This window comes from Scyliorhinus torazame, chromosome 16 (assembly GCF_047496885.1).
Source record: "Scyliorhinus torazame isolate Kashiwa2021f chromosome 16, sScyTor2.1, whole genome shotgun sequence".
Taxonomy (NCBI): Eukaryota; Metazoa; Chordata; class Chondrichthyes; order Carcharhiniformes; family Scyliorhinidae; genus Scyliorhinus; species Scyliorhinus torazame.
Window position 1 is genome coordinate 101,789,192 of NC_092722.1, and position 17,143 is coordinate 101,806,334.

General features: G+C 39.5%; 1 protein-coding gene across 3 annotated transcripts in view; it reads left to right on the forward strand.

Annotated features, from left to right (window-relative positions):
- herc4 (HECT and RLD domain containing E3 ubiquitin protein ligase 4) overlaps positions 1 to 17,143 on the forward strand; it is a 169,445-nt gene that overhangs the window by 87,892 nt on the left and 64,410 nt on the right. For all 3 annotated transcript variants that reach the window (XM_072478795.1, XM_072478796.1, XM_072478797.1), the window contains 4 exons: positions 2,902 to 3,091; positions 3,687 to 3,859; positions 3,983 to 4,102; positions 8,028 to 8,126. In XM_072478795.1, coding sequence (XP_072334896.1) covers positions 2,902 to 3,091; positions 3,687 to 3,859; positions 3,983 to 4,102; positions 8,028 to 8,126 — 582 coding nt within the window. The remainder of the gene's footprint in view (positions 1 to 2,901; positions 3,092 to 3,686; positions 3,860 to 3,982; positions 4,103 to 8,027; positions 8,127 to 17,143) is intronic.

Genomic DNA, 17,143 nt, shown 5'->3' on the forward strand with positions numbered 1-17,143 from the left:
CGTGTGTGGAACTCTCATCCTCCTTGCGCCTATCTTCCCGCCATCATCTCCCTAGCGCGGGAAAAAACCCGCGCTTTCCTGGATCAGCCCCGCCCCCTATGGCGCAGCTCCCCCATCCCCCACCTCTGTCCCTTTTTCCACCGGCGCCCACATTTCTCAGTGTCCCCCCGTCAAGAAGAGAGAAAAAAAAACCCATCTTTTGTCCCGATACTGTGAACCTCCCATTCCCCAATTTACATTTCTGTACATCAACATTGTCATCTCCCCCACAGCATCAGTCCCTCAGTACTGGTCCAATCTCTCTTTTTGGATGAAGGTCCATGCCTCATCCGACGTTTCAAAGTAGTAGTGTCTATCATGGTATGTGACCCACAATCGCGCCGGCTGCAGCATCCCAAACTTTACTTTCTTCTTGTGTAGTGCCGCCTTGGCCCAATTAAAACTCGCTCTCCTCGCCACCTCCGCGCTCCAGTCCTGATACACTCGTATCACCGCATTCTCCCACCTGCTACTCCGCACCTTCTTGGCCCAGCTCAAAACCGCCTCTCTGTCGGTGAAGCGGTGAAATCTCACCACTATCGCCCTTGGTGGTTCTCCAGCCTTTGGTCTCCTCGCAAGGACCCGGTGAGCCCCTTCCACCTCCAGGGGGCCCGAGGGGGCCTCAGCTCCCATTAGCGAATGGAGCATCGTGTTCACATAAGCCCCAACGTCAGCTCCCTCCACTCCCTCTGGGAGACCCAGAATCCAGAGGTTCTTTCTCCTCGAGCTGTTCTCCAGGGCTTCGAGCCTTTAGATACACCTCTTATGTAGCGCCTCGTGCGTCTCCATTTTTACCGCTAGGCTCAGAATCTCATCCTCGTTCTCTGCTGCCTTCACCTTCACCCCACGGAGCTCTATCGCCTGGGCCTTTTGCGTTTCTTTTAGCCCTTCAATTGCCAACAACGGCGCCAGCACCTCCTTCTTTAATTCCTCCACACACCGTCGAAGGAATTCCTGCTGGTCCGGGCCCCATGTCGTCTGGGCTCCATCCGCCGCCATCTTGCTTCTTCCTTCTCTTCTCTGCCGCTGCTCCAAAGGATCCTTCGCAATCTGGCCACTACCATCGATCTTTTCCATACACACCAGTGGGGACTCCTTACTTCGTCACCCCACATTGGGTTTGGTCCGAAAAAATGTCCGTTGGGGCTCCCAAAAAGAGTCCAAAAGTCCGTTAGAACGGGAGCTGCCGAAACGTGCGGCTTAGCAGTGCATCACCGCAACTGGAAGTCGTGTCAGTGCAGATTTGATGGGCCGAATGGCCTCCTTCTGCACAGTAGGGATTCTGTGGAAAATCTGCCCTGAACCAGCCTTTAAATGTGATTTTTAAAAACGGCAATAAAACTGTTCCTTGTTCCCAATGGTAATCTGGTGCCGCTTTACTGATCTTTTACCTTGGGTTGACCGATTTCAGACAAATTGAACTGAAATAAAAAGCGTAACCTAATGGAAACTCAAGGCAAAGATTCTGAATAATTCAGTTTCTGATAGCATTTACTGTGGAGTCAAGGCATGGTGCACTCTTCAAGTAAAGTGAATGGGGGAATTAGTGGATTGGGAATGCAGATATAATTAGAACCGTACAATTCCTATAATGCAGAAGGAGGCCATTTGGCCCATCTATTCTGCATCTACCCTCCGAATGAGCACCCTACCTAGGCCCACACCCCCGCCCTATCCCCATAACCTAACCTGTACATCCCTGGGCACTAAAGGCAATTTATCAAGGCCAATCCACCTAACCTGCGCATCTTTGGACTGGGAGGAAACCGGAGGAACCCCACGCAGACACGGAGAACGTTACTTTTTAAAATCCTGCCAATCAATGTTGCAGCATTTTCACTGGGCTGGGGGTGGGAAGAGGGTATAATAACTTCCTAATGGGTCACATAGGCAGTTTTCATAATAAATGTTGATGTACGAATTGAATTATGGAATAAGTTGACCGGAAATGTGCATGTAGTTAAGGGTTTTAATACACTAGCATCAGTCTTTGTGGTAGTATTGCACACGGGGTGTGAAGTCCAAAAAACATGTGGAGGATGGGGTGAGAAAGGACAAGAAAAGTGTTTCAGCACCTCGGTGCAGAGGAACAGGACCAGGCTATTAAACTGACTCCATAGGGGAGACAGTGAGGGTTGGTGAGCCAAGAGGAGGCTGGATGACACTGCAGAATAGCTATCTCTGAATGAGGGATGGAAAGGAAGCCCAATATATGTGAGCCAGAGAGGGCTTAGAAACTTGGGTGTTTACAAGCAGTTACTGCCAATAGTTCATTTGCAATATTGTCCATGGAGGCTGATAGTCAATATTGTGGGAGTGGTAATATGTGCCTGACTACCCCAAGAATATTATGGGCATGGGGTCCAGTCCAGCATTGTCTGTTAACCCTGGAACTGCTCTCCGATATCAGACTCCGAATTAAACATCAATGGAGATATATATATATATCTATAATCTTATGTCTATCTGAATCTAATCAGCATTTGCTGTCCAGAGTGTTGATTTTCTGGCTTTTGATGTGAGATCATTTGAAGGGAAGTGGAACAGAGCGAGATTCTCATGGAAAATTTAACGGGACAAAATAAATTCCACCATTATAAGGATTACTGTGTTAAGTTAATGAAGCAAAAGCATTTTGTTAAATAGTAATTTCTTTGGTCACAATGAATATTTTCAGCATCTTGGCCTCTGTTCAATTTTGTGTTTCGCCTTTGCTGAAGTATTCCTCTTGTTGATCTGACTGATTTCTGTGAACTTTTGAATGAAGAAAAATAAAAATTTAGAATCAGGTTTTCGTGTTCCAACAGGTGGAGATTGTTGCTGCTTCTGACTGTTAACAAATATCTCTTGGTTTGTCTCCAGATAGCAGCTAGCATGGAGAAAAATCTGATCCCAAGACTTTCCAATTCCCCACCTGACGTAGAGGCCTTGAGGATCTATGTTACTCTTCCAGAGTGCCCACCCATGAATGATGTCAACAACTATGTAACATTAGCCATTCCATTTGGAATGGCGATTGTGAAACTTGAAAAAGTGCCACTGAAAGTACTCGGTAAATATATTTTGTAAGAGCATTGGTACTTAAAAAACATAAATACCTAGGACAAGAATTACATGAGCTATTGTGGAAATATTTGCTTCATCTTTAATTACAGGGTCTAGTTTTGCTATTAGTCATGTAGAAATATGGGTGTGATTGCTACTCCGCAAAAATTTTACTCGTGTCTTTTAAAAGTTTAAATTTATGTAACTACAATAGTGAATAAATGGATGTATACCTAAGCAAAAGTAATTGCGAATGCTGCTTTGAGAATTCCAAAACCCTTACCGCACAAATGTGTTCTATTGAAGCAACTGCATTCTATGATCTAGTGTGTGAACTCATAGTGTCCTATCCACTAGTTCTGTTCTCTTCATTCTTGCATATTTCTGACCTAAACCTTTGCATGCTATGCCTTAAGATAAAATAATAAAAAATGGTAGCAGACTATTATTTAAAATGCAGGTTAGGATTTTACAATTTCTGTTGTATTCTTTCAAAATTAATGTAATTGGGAGTTTGAAAATTAATACTTTTGAAGTTTAAATAACTGGTACGAATACTTTGTATGGAAAATCATTTACAAATCCTGAATCATTAACCATAGAAAATTGGTGGGCTGCGTTTGAACCTGGGTTCTTTCAGAAGGTTGTGGAACTTTATAAGGATGTTGTAGTCTTTCTTCTGAAACTAACCAAGGTTGGAATGGCTAACTCTGAGCGAAGGACTTGGAATAATTTTCTGAAAACTGCCCTGGAAGTTTTAGCAATCCTGCATAGGGTGAGTTTGTGCCGAATTGCAATAAAAATTCTTTACATTTGATTCTGTGCACATTCTAAACTCATTTTAAAGTCAATGTTGTTTGAATTTCTATTTCCGCATGGTTGCAATTTATTAATGCAGGTAAATGAGAAAGCTGGACAGATAATTCAGTATGACAAGTTCTACATCCATGAAGTACAAGAGCTCATAAACATCAGGACTGATTATGTAAACTGGATTCAACACCAAGTGTATGGAGTTGTAAGTAAATTGTTCTCATGGCTAGATTTAGATTTATTGAACTCTGCAATTGACTGGGCTTTTTGTGATTTTAAACTTTGATTGTTTTTATTCATGTCTTTGCTGGTGAAGTAATTCTGCAATCCTGCACCTCCAGTCATAAGCATCTTCCTAGGAAGCTCTTTTCAGAGATGGGGCTACCAAATGAATTACCCCTTTTATTTTTCTGGGACCTGTGGCCAAAAAGCCTAATAGGAAGTGCAACATTACCAATGTGTAGCTGCTAACCCTACAACCCTCCATCACTTTTTTAACATGTGGACATAGGTTAAAGGTGCGAGGGGCAAAGTTTAGAGGAGATTTGTGAGGCAAGAATTTTTACACGAGGATGGTGAGTGCCTGGAACTTGCTGCCGGGGGAGGTAGTGGAAGCGGGTACAGTAACGACGTTTAAGAGACATCTTGACAAATACCTGAATAGGATGGGAATAAAGGGATACGGACCCCGGAAGTGTAGAAGGTTTTAGTTTAGTCAAGCACTATGATTGGCGCAGGCTTGGAGGGCCGAAGGGCCTGTTCCTGTGCAGTACTGTTCTTTGTTCAGTTTCAATAAATGTCTCTATATGTTCATCCCCTATATATGTACACATAACCTTAATTAATACAATTAACACAGCGACTGTCATGTTTTGTGCATTTTTGACCATTGCTCCTTGTCTGTCCACCGTCTTCAATCTTCTGCCCCACCATAATGACAGAACCTTTAACTGCCTCAATCCGACTCTTTTAGACTGGTTTTCCCCATATGATTCCATTCATAATGGAGGGATTTTACTTTCTGGTTTCTGATATGGTAAACACAGGAGAATTAAAGAAATAACTTGCACCTTGTTAGTTTTTGATCACCTTGTTAGTTTTTAATTATAGCCAATTGTAGCTTTTGATATATGGTCACTGGGCTAATGTAGGAAAATAGCAGTTAATTTGCACACAACATGTTCCACAAACTAGGATGAGTTATGTGACCAGATACTTGGATTTGGTAGTGATTAGTGGATGAATGCTGACCCGAGCACTTTTTAAGTAATACTACAAGACTTTTCAGATCCATCCTGCGAGTTTAATATCTCTTGGCATTTTTGAAACTCCAGCAATTCATTGCTACCAAAACAAATATTTGGTCATTTATTTTGCATGCACGTTCTTTTAAGAGTTTCTGTTTCCTCATGGCTGGATTGCTTTTTAATCTTTCCTACTTTTGGTTACATTTTTGCTTCATAATTCTCTCAAAGTAAAGTTGGATGGGAGTTTTTGTTTTACTGTTTCAGATTGTGTCAGTTGTACTGACAACTCGGTCTGATAATTCTATATCCTGGGTAGTTTTCAGTTCCATGTTAGAATTTTGTTTTATGGTTGGGGATTATCTGTACTTTTCTTTAAAGCCGTTTATATAAACAATTTTTCCTTAGTTCCAAAGGTTTGTTTTTAAGATGCCCTGTTGTATAATGTTCCACAGGTGCAAATCCTTTAGATTGTTCCAATTAGCCATTTTTAATATATTCCGAAGACTGATGCTTGTCTGGATTCAAGTATTAGGAAATGAAATACTTCACTATTTCAGGCTCCCAATATTCTACTCTTTGGCATCACTTGTAATGAAATCTATCCTTCAGGAAAATAAGTAAGAAAAGAATACGGCAGGACTTTAAAAAAAGGACGAGCGACAACTGAATGAAACACTTTAAAATAGTTAAGGGTGGTGGTTGAATGTAGAACAAAGAATTGTGGAAGAATATTCTATGAATGGGCAGCACGGTAGCATTGTGGTTAGCACAATTGCTTCACAGCTCCAGGGTCCCAGGTTAGATTCCCGGCTTGGATCACTGTCTGTGCGGAGTCTGCACGTTCTCCCCGTGTGTGCGTGGGTTTCCTCCGGGTGCTCCAGTTTTCTCCCACAGTCCAAAGATGTGTGGGTTAGGTGGATTGGCCATGATAAATTGTCCTTAGTGTCCAAAATTTCCCTTGGTGTTGGGTGGGGTTACTGGGTAATGGGGATAGGGTGAAGGAATGGGCTTGGGTAGGGTGCTCTTTCCAAGAGCCACTGCAGACTCGATGGGCCGAATGGTCCCCTTCTGCATTGTAAATTCTATGAAATAGCAATCAAAAGCCATCAGCTTAGGTGATGAGCTCTTTGGGGTAGAGTCAATTAAAAAAATTATAAATCTGGGACAGAAGTTACAGGACAAACGTTTTGTTCTTACATGGCTGCTTGACCCACTTTGTTGCCTGTCCCTAATTGCTCTTGAACTGAGTGGCTGGTGGGGCTGTTTCAGAGGACCGATAAGTGTCAACCCTATTGCTGTGGGGGCATCACATGTAAGCCGGACCAGATAAGGATGTGACGCTCCCCCGAGTTACAGGGTCAACCACTGAGCAGTGATAGGGGAATTAGGGCCACAATCAGATTACCTATGATTTTATGACCCACCCCCGGTGTCTGGAGTTACAGGGGGCAGACTGGAATTGGAGCCACACTCAGATCAGCCATGAATTTGTCGAATGGCGGGGCAGGCTCAAGGGGCTGAATGGTCTACTTCTGTACCAAATTCTTGTCGAAGGACCTTCCAATTCCTCTCTGGGTAGTAATACGGGATTTGTTTCTGTCCTTTTGTGACAGACAGGGAGAGTATCGGCCTAATGCTTCATTGAAAGTCTGGACTTGCAACAATTCCCCACTCAGTTTATTTATGTGTGTACAATGGGGCTGGAATCTCTGATTTTATGACTGGAGCAAGAGAGCTACCACTGAGCCCAACTGTTAGATGAATATCGGTATATGGTGAAAAAAAGCACTATAAACGAACTATATTTTATAATAGCCACCTGAAAAACAATGGTTACAACTGGACACTTTATCCTGTTGTGTGCCTTTATGTAGATTTCCAGCACCTATGAGCAGTCTGTGACCTGCCTCAAATGATCCAGATTTTCTTTGAACTGACATTTATGATGAGAGGCCCTTATAATTTCTTCTTCTTTTACTGTTCAGTGGTAAACCTATTAGTTTGAGTCATGATTGTGGGTTCAGGCCCTACTCTAACACAATTTCTTTATTTATTCAAATATTTAAATTTATTCTTTGATGTGATATGGGTGTCGCTGGCAATGTCAGCATTTGTTGCCCATCCCTAATTGCCCTTGAACTGAAGGATTTGCTAGGCCATTTCAAAAGTCGTTAAGAGAACCACATTGCTGTGGATTTGGAGTCACATGTAGGCCACATCAGGTAAGGGAGGCAGATTTCATTCCCTAAGGACATGAACCACATGGGTTTTTATGACAATTGATGGTATTTTCATGGCCACCATTACTGAAACTAGAGTTCAATTCCAGATTTGTTAATTGAATTTAAATTCCACCAGCTGCTGTTGTGGGATTTAAACCCATGTCCCTGAAAAATGGCACAAGGAGAGCAGGGAGATTATTCTGGTAAATATTGATCCTTCGACAGATCGGGTCAGCCATCATTTCCTGTTTGTGAAATATATGCAAATTGGCTGCTGTTTTCCCAACATCACAACAATAACTACCCTTCCAAAAACAAACCTTAATTGGCTGTAAAACACTTAGAAAATTCTGAGATTCTGAAATGTGATATAAAAGCAAGTTCTTTTCATTATTTGGAGCTGCAGATTTATGCAGGTAAACACTAATTCTACATCTCCTTTCTGAATTTGCTGCCTTTTTAATCAAAATGATGGAACAAATGATCCAAGCGTGGCACTTTTTGCTTGTTGTTCATGTTTTATATTGTAGATTTATTCGCAGGTGTTGATCTCAAGTCTACCTTTTAGACATCATTCCGACCTGTGCCCAATTAAGACTTAAGAATGGAAATGTCTTCGCTCCATTTGATGCAAACTTTATTTTTTTAAATTTATTTTTAGCTGCCAGATATGCCAATTACAATTTGTACTTATCCATTTGTATTTGACGCCCAAGCAAAAACAACATTACTCCAGACAGATGCCATCTTACAAATGCAGGTGAGAAAATGTTTTGTTGATTTGGCACAGTTCATCAAACCAATCATAATAGGTAATAGTTCAGAATTTTTTTTTAATGACTTTTTTGATCGCTTTTTTGTTTATTCAAAAACAAAACACTGCAGAAACCTGAAACAAAAATTGGAAATCCTCTGCAGGTTCAGGCCGCGTCTGGAAAGAAGCAGTTAACTTTGTGTTGCTGACTTTTGATCAGACTTTTTGTGCTATTCAGCTTTCATTATTCTTGGCAGCCAGCAATGACTTGTTTTAAATAAAATGACAACAACATTTTACAAATATTGATTTTATACTATAAAACAAGTATGTTGCAAATTTAAAATATATTACTGTTTCACTTGTACCATCGGCTCTCTTAAACATCTACAATCTACCAATCGGTGTCAATTTCTATTAAATGTTTGACTGAAGAAGCCATATTAGACTCAAAGCGTTAACTCTGTTTCTCTCACCACAGGTGACCTGGGTTTTTCCAGCATTTTCTGGTTTTATTTCAGATTTCAACATCTGCAGAATTTTGTTTTTTTTAACCAGTATAATATTCTTGCTTTAGAATTCATTAGAGGGCTTAATGCATTGGAAAGTTATTCTGGCTCCTATTCTTAGTGCAGGAGGCACTTATAGCAAATGGTTAGTTGCAGAAATACTTGCCTGATCCAAGGTCTGACACTGAATTGATCACAGTGACGTTGACAAAAATAATTCCCGAAACATACTTTGCTTGAGTCAAATTCTTTGTTGGTCACATGTCTAGTGGACCTTGAAATTCCACTCACGATGCCAAGATCGCAATCCAGGCATTCGATGTTCAGCCCAGTCACAGAATATAGAAAGCATTTTTAAGTACCCAATTCATTTATTTTCCATTAAAGGGACAATTTAGCATGGCCAGTCCACCTACCCTGCACATCTTTGGCTTATGGGAGTGAGACGGGGAGAATGTGCACACTCCACACGGACAGTGATTCTAGGAATCTATAATTTATGGGATCTTAACCTGTCGAACTACACCAAGTTTGGGGGAAGCTTAGTTGATGTATCAAGTCCTGGCGCAATACGACAAGTTGTAAGATTTGTACTATTTGTAGACTTTGCCAAGTTGTTCGATTCCTTGTATTATTCAACTGTGTATAGTTGAAGGAATTTATATCATCTCTGCTATTCGGTAATCAGTAGCACTTTGCGAATACTGGAACTCAGCAGAAATTTGCAGTATAAACTTCTCAGGTGCCAAAAGGAATTGTTTTATTTGTATTCGCTTGATTACAATTTGAAAGTCATTTAAAAGGCAATTCGTAGACCATTCGAAGCTTTCAGAGAATTACAGACATTATCTTTCTTTGCTTAGGCAGACAGCTCGAAAGTAACTTTTATAAGGTCAAAGTCTGGCAATGAAACATGAAGAGAGAGAGAAAGCTAATCTTCAGCTAAACTCAAGCTCAAAGTCAAAAGTGGACTAACATCACTGACACAGACTGTTAGACTGACAGAACCCCCAAAGATAAAACCTAAAAACTAAACTAAAATGGAGACTAGAAACAAAGGCAAAAACTGACTAAACTAACAGAAAGACAACACAAAGACATCTCCTCAACACACACACCCCCAAAGACAATACACCACAGACAACACACAACACACTTTCAAAGACAATAAAACCTAAAAATGGCGGGGAGAAACTTTTTAGTTATACACTTTCATATCTGTCTTAAGTCGTCGAATTACACCCCAATATAATCCTAATTGGTTTGGGTTAGACTCAAACACATTTGATTTGATGGCAAGCCGTCCATCTTCAATGTGCAACATTAGCTTTTTAATTGTTTCATGTCTACATGTTATGGAATGTGATATTTTACTAATCTTTTAGCTGGCTTGGCTAATGTAACAATTGAGACTTCATATCGAGAATATATATATGATTCAATGCTCTTACAAACTGGATTCTTGCCACCTAGTTGCCATGGAACTCGGTCCTTGGCCTTGACAATTAGCACAAGCAGTGTCAAATTGTCTTGCAACTGTGCTGCTATAATCTTATCATGGAATTTTATGCTATTTCATGTATCATATTGAAGTCCTGAATTTGTGTGTGCTGAAATTCTCATCTTTTAAAAATGAGTACTTAAACAGCTATCTTTTACCTATACTAGTTGTATTTGAAATACCTGGCTTCTATAGTCGGCCCTTTGATAAATCGAAAAATTAAGTGAGATATATCAGAAAAGGTTAAATACATCATTAATGCGATAGGATAGGTAAATGCGCAAAGAATCATTGCAGTTTTAAACAATAAATTGACACTTAAAATACAACAGGCATTTCAAAATAATTATTATAATTAATAAATTAATCAAATTTGATCACATTGGTAATTAATAATAACTTCATGTAAAATTATTAGACAATAAAAGTTGAACATATGATCTAGTAATAAATGGTAAAATGATTATCAAAATGGACATCCTCTGGATTATGCACAAAAGCTTGTTGAAAGGGTTAATTTTCTTACAGAGACAAAAAGAGGCGTATAGCTTGGAATGATGCCTTTCGCATCTTTAAACTTTTTTTATTTGTCACTCAAATGGACTGGGAGTAAAAGTTGGATTGCTGCCAAATTCCCGTTATCAAATTTCTTTGAACAACCTGTTCTTTTGGCTTTTAATCAAAGATTGTTGTTTTTTTTTTTTTAAAACCAGCTTCCACATTGTTTGAAGTTTTAATTTCCAGGCTAATTCCAAACATTTATTTTAAAATATCAAATACAATAACTTATTAAATATATAACTGAACCAATCTTGTGCTGTATCTTGATTTTCTGTAGATGAATTTGTCGATTCTGTTAAAGGAAACACAACTAACAAGATATGTTAATTTCTTTAATTTAATAAAGCAACGTTCAGAATAATGACAGTTTTCTTAAGTTGACAGTTCTTGGCAACTTTTTAGCGATACATTGAGGTTTCTTTAGCTGCTTTGATGGCAGCCGTTCTGTTCTGAGTAAGTTCCCTTTCTCGTTTGGAAATTTTCTGTCCCAAGTAAACATCTTTCTGGGCAATTTGTGCTTTGTGAAAGCTAGCTTTGTGACTGTTAGTACTGAGGTGGTTCAAGACCACCCGTAAGTCTTTGTCATGATCATCTTTATTGATAGAGGTTATCAGAACATCATCTTCATATTGGATAATGGTGGAAGGCCGAACAGGCAGTTGCCTGAGATGATTCTGTAAAGCCATGTGGTAAACAGTTGGGCTATTATGATACTGTTGTTGATTAACTGTAAAAGCAAACCATGGTTGTAGTTGCTTAGCCAGTGTTGCTGACCAGAAGCCATACTGGGTGTGTCTTGTTGGTACGTGTTACATGGTTGACCACGAGGTGGAGATGTATTGTAGTGAACATTGTCTACTTCATTATCATCTCTTGAATCCATCCGTTGTTTTTGATAGCATTTTGCCATCCAGTGTCCTACTCTACCACAGGAAAGACATTGTGGTATTTTCTTACATGATTTTAATGGAGCAAGGGTACATGTTTGCCCTGGCGCTGGTGGTGAAATTGTAGTTACTGCTGATATTCCTGCAGGTGCTGCAACAGCCGCCACTGGAGCAGCAGGTAACGTGCTGGATTTGAGCAATAGGCTGCATTTGAGCAGCTGCAGTGTTAAAAGTTGCCTGATTGTGCAAACCACGATCTATCTGAATGCATCGGTCAACTATGTCTCTGTATGTGCCAGCTGTGGCCCAAGCTGGTAAAACCAAATTCAAGGCAGCAGAAACTCCAGGTTTAACACCGGCTATAAAAGCCGTTTTTAATGGACGTAAAGTGCTTGCACCCATGTGTCATTTTCCTGGTCGGGTGTCATCCCTGAATATTCCATCCAAGTATGTAAAAATCTTTCCTCAAAATCCTGAATATCTACATCATTTTTTTGAAAGCAAGCTGTGATCTTAGACCAATTGGTCCTCGGGGGGCGAAATTGTAATAGCCAATTCTTGATTGCTAGCCAACCAGCTTCTAAATTTTGCAAATCGTCTCCAAGGGCAACTTCTATTTCATTCCTAAGGGTTGAAATTACACGTGTACCTAGCATGATAGTCAGAATTTGTACTCCATCAAATGGGTGGAGACTGTAAATGGCTTGTAATCTGTGAATTCCATCCCATGTGGTCATACCACCCTTTTTAGGGTGTGGAAGACCCTTGGACCATTCGTCAATTTTAGAAGGATCAATTTGTTCATGAACCCATTGGTGGTCAAATATGTTTCTAGTGATAGTTTCACCAGCTTCTTCTATTTTTTTGCTTCCAACTCTAACCCGTTTGCGTTTTAAAGGGGCTAGTCGAATTGCTTTAGTATTTTGTATTGTAGGAACACTATCTTCGTCTGATTCATCCGACAGAGAAAATGATTTATGTTTAACAATTGATCTTGGCTGTGCAATTGCCGATTGTGCCACTAGGTGGGTGGCTTGGACTGCTTTCTGAGTTTGTTCAATCTTTTGTACAGAAAGCATGTTTGTCAAAGAATTGCAATGTTCAGTCACGCTGGTTATATTTCTTTCTGAAACACATCTTTCTTTCACTAACTTGCAATTTTCAAGTTCAATTCGCTCAGTTTTTAATTGCAATTGTCGGTATTTTGACTCCACTTCAAAGACTTGATTTTGGAATTCTGTTATTTGAAAAGATAACTGTTGGAGCTCAGAGGTTTTGTTTCGCAAATCTGTTTTAATTTCATCATAATGCTCAAGTTTGGATTTTGCATCTTGCAATTCTTCAACAACTGCAATTAGTTGTTTTTTAGTAGACCTAAACTCATCATCACTTCGTTCAGTATTTAATTGCAACTGTTGGTATTTTGACTCCACTTTAAAAACTTGGATTTGAAATTGCTGGAGTTCAGAGGTTTTGTTTTGCAAATCTGTTCTAATTTCATCATAATGCTCAAGTTTGGATTTTGCATCTTGCAAATCTGTTTCAAGTTTGGATTTTGCATCTTGCAATTCTGTTTTAATTTCATCAGAATGCTCAAGTTTGAATTTTGCATCTTGCAAATCTGTTTCAAGTTTGGATTTTGCATCTTGCAATTCTGTTTTAATTTCATCATAATGCTCAAGTTTGGATTTTGCATCTTGCAATTCTGTTTCAAGTTTGGATTTTGCATCTTGCAAATCTGTTTCAAGTTTGGATTTTGCATCTTGCAAATCTGTTTTGATTTCATCATAATGCTCAAGTTTGGATTTTGCAACTTGCAAATCTGTTTTAATTTCATCAGAATGCTCAAGTTTGGATTTTGCATCTTGCATTTCTGTTTCAAGTTTGGATTTTGCATCTTGCAATTCTGTTTTAATTTCATCAGAATGCTCAAGTTTGGATTTTGCAACTTGCAAATCTGTTTTAATTTCATCAGAATGCTCAAGTTTGGATTTTGCATCTTGCAATTCTTCAACAACTGCAATTAGTTGCCTTTTCGTAGACCTATACTCATCATCACTTTGTTCAGTATTTAATTGCAACTGTTAGTATTTTGACTCCACTTTAAAAACTTGATTTTGGAATTCTGACTCTATTTTAAAAACTTGATTTTGAAATTCTGCGATTTGAACATTTAACTGCTGGAGTTCAGAGGTTTTATTTTGCAAATCTGTTCTAATTTCATCATAATGCTCAAGTTTGGATTTTACATCTTGCAAATCTTCAAGAACTACACTTAGTTGGTCTTTAGTGGACTGAAGCTGATGATCATTTTTATTTTTAACAATGATCGCTTGCTGACTGTGTATCTGTCCCGTAATTACCAGGGACCATTTTACACGTTCTGCACCGTGTAATCGTGTGCATTTTCCCCATGCTCTCTTGATATTATTGAAGGACCACTGTCCTCTGGGGATATCATACTTTGATTCAATTTTTTTTGAGGTTTCACATAGGTTAAAATGTCTACGAGTGAAAGATCTACAATCCCCCAAAATATCTTCAACAGAAACATCTGGTATTCCAGCACCCCCCTTGGATGTAGTGGGGAGTAATTTTCTGTCTGCTAAAGGTTCTGAATCTACACTTTGAATTGGATCAGCCATAACTTTTCTTGATCGCTGACTGCCGTTTTATTTTAGTTACTGCAGTGACTCATCTTATAGTCACGTCTATGACAGTCTGACCGACTGGCACTTGATTTATTTAACACAGTCTATAAAAAATGTTCTTTTCAAGGGTCGAAGTACTGATTGATGCGGCTTTAAGACTTTTAATGGGTGAAAAAGATATTTCTTACCCTAGTCTAGCCGTGGGTTCCGGCTGTCTTCTGGGCCTCCTCCGATTATCTCCGAAGCTTCCCGACCTCCTCCGATTATCTTCTAAGCTTTCCGTCGTCAGGTCGTCCTCAGTACTCCCCCCTTCTGCCTGACTACGCCAATTATATATGGCTATAATCAGAAGATTCTAGGTACGACTCCTGGCTGGCTCGCCAAAATGAAGGATTCTTTAATTTATGGGGATCTTAACCTGTCGAACTACACCAAGTTTGGGGGAAGCTTAGTTGATGAATCAAGCCCTGGCGCAATACGACAAGTTGTAAGATTTGTACTATTTGTAGACTTTGCCAAGTTGTTCGATTCCTTGTATTATTCGACTGTGTATAGTTGAAGGAATTTATATCATCTCTGCTATTCGGTTATCAGTAACACTTTGCGAATACTGGAACTCAGCAGAAATTTGCAGTATAAACTCCTCAGGTGCCAAAAAGAATTGTTTTATTTGTAGTCGCTTGATTACAATTTGAAAGTCATTTAAAAGGCTATTCGTAGACAATTCGAAGCTTTCAGAGAATTACAGACATTATCTTTCTTTGCTTAGGCAGACAGCTCGAAAGTAACTTTTAAAAGGTCAAAGTCTGGCAATGAAACATGAAGAGAGAGAGAAAGCTAATCTTCAGCTAAACTCAAAGTCAAAAGTGGACTAACATCACTGACACAGACTATTAGACTGACAGAACCCCCAAAGATAAAACCTAAAAACTAAACTAAAATGGAGACTAGAAACAAAGGCAAAAACTGACTAAACTAACAGAAAGACAACACAAAGACATCTCCTCAACACACACACCCCCAAAGACAATACACCACAGACAACACACAACACACTTTCAAAGACAATAAAACCTAAAAATGGCGGGGAGAAACTTTTTAGTTATACACTTTCATATCTGTCTTAAGTCATCTAATTACACCCCAATATAATCCTAATTGGTTTGGGTTAGACTCAAACACATTTGATTTGATGGCAAGCCGTCCATCTTCAATGTGCAACATTAGCTTTTTAATTGTTTCATGTCTACATGTTATGGAATGTGATATTTTACTAATCTTTTAGCTGGCTTGGCTAATGTAACAATTGAGACTTCATATCGAGAATATATATATGATTCAATGCTCTTACAAACTGCACCTAGTTGCCATGGAACTCGATCCTTGACAATTAGCACAAGCAGTGTCAAATTGTCTTGCAACTGTGCTGCTATAATCTTATCATGGAATTTTATGCTATTTCATGTATCATATTGAAGTCCTGAATTTGTGTGTGCTGAAATTCTCATGTTTTAAAAATGAGTACTTAAACAGCTATCTTTTACCTATACTAGTTGTATTTGAAATACCTGGCTTCTACAGTGATCCAGTGCTGAGATCGAACCCGGTCCTCGGCGCCCTGAGGCAGCAGTGCTGACCACTACACCACCTTGTTGCCCCCAGAATTAACCCTTTATTGCAGCAACAGATCCAGTTGCCTCAATAACTTTTATATATAGAGTTGAAAATATTGTCAAGCTAATTAGTCATGATTGTGAAATGAAAACATTTGCCTTGTGGACCTGTGGTATTCTGCACATGCATTGGCTTTATCCATTTTTGTTGAAGCATTTTTAAATGAGTGAATTTTCAATGATCTTTTCTTGTGCAATATAGTTAATTTATCTTGGCCCTGAGGTTAGTAGTGACGGACGTCTATCCACATGTGCCACGTGGATAACTTTAGTTCCATCTATCTTGCCTAAGGTTTTGGTATCACATGTGAAATAAAACTGAAATTGAATTTTTTTTTATACTTCAAACATTCATTGAAATGAAGTCTCAGATATTTGAAGGGTATAGAGCTTGCCACTTTTTATGCAGCAAGGACGGAAAATTGTTTAGATATTTGTCTGTTTGGGCTCGAGACTTTCGCAAATATTAGTGAACTTGTCTGCAGAGTTGTTGAGTGTATATGTTCTTGAACTGCTCACAGATGGGATTGAACTGCTAGGAGCAGTTCCACGTTTAGCTTCATGTTCAGTGACATTACCATTGTTGAATCTCCCAACATCAACATCCTGGCGCTTATCATTGACCAGAAACTGAACTGGACTAGCCAAGCGCAGGTCAGAAACAGACAGTTCTGTGATGAATAAGTCATCTCCTAACTTCCAAGCTTGTCCACTATATATGAGACAAAAATGAGTGTGATGGAATACTTGCCTTACAGCAGCAGTTGAGTAGTTCAACACCTTTCAGGACAGGATCAGCCCACTTTTTTTCATTTTTTTCCCCAAAACATTTTCTTTCACTTTATATAGAGCACAGCTGCTTCTTCCAGTGTCATTCAGATTTTCCATATCGTTTCAGAAATATCTTTGGTGCCTGCCAGCCTTCTGGTGGTTTCTTCAGTCCAGCTCTCTTCCAGATTTTCTTCAAATCTTTCTCAAAGTTGACTTGTCGCCTACGCCTGCGGTTTTCCTTGACCCGTCTAGGAGCAGCCCACTTGATTGGCACCCGATCCACCACCTTAAAAGTCACACTTTCCACCACCAACGTATAGTGGCACTAGTGTGTACCATCTACAAGCTGTACTGCAGCAACTCACTAATGATCCTTTAACAGCACCATGACCTCTACCCAGAATAACAGGGCAGCAGACACATGGGAATGCCCACCGTCTGCAATTTCCCCTCCAAGTTACTCACCATCC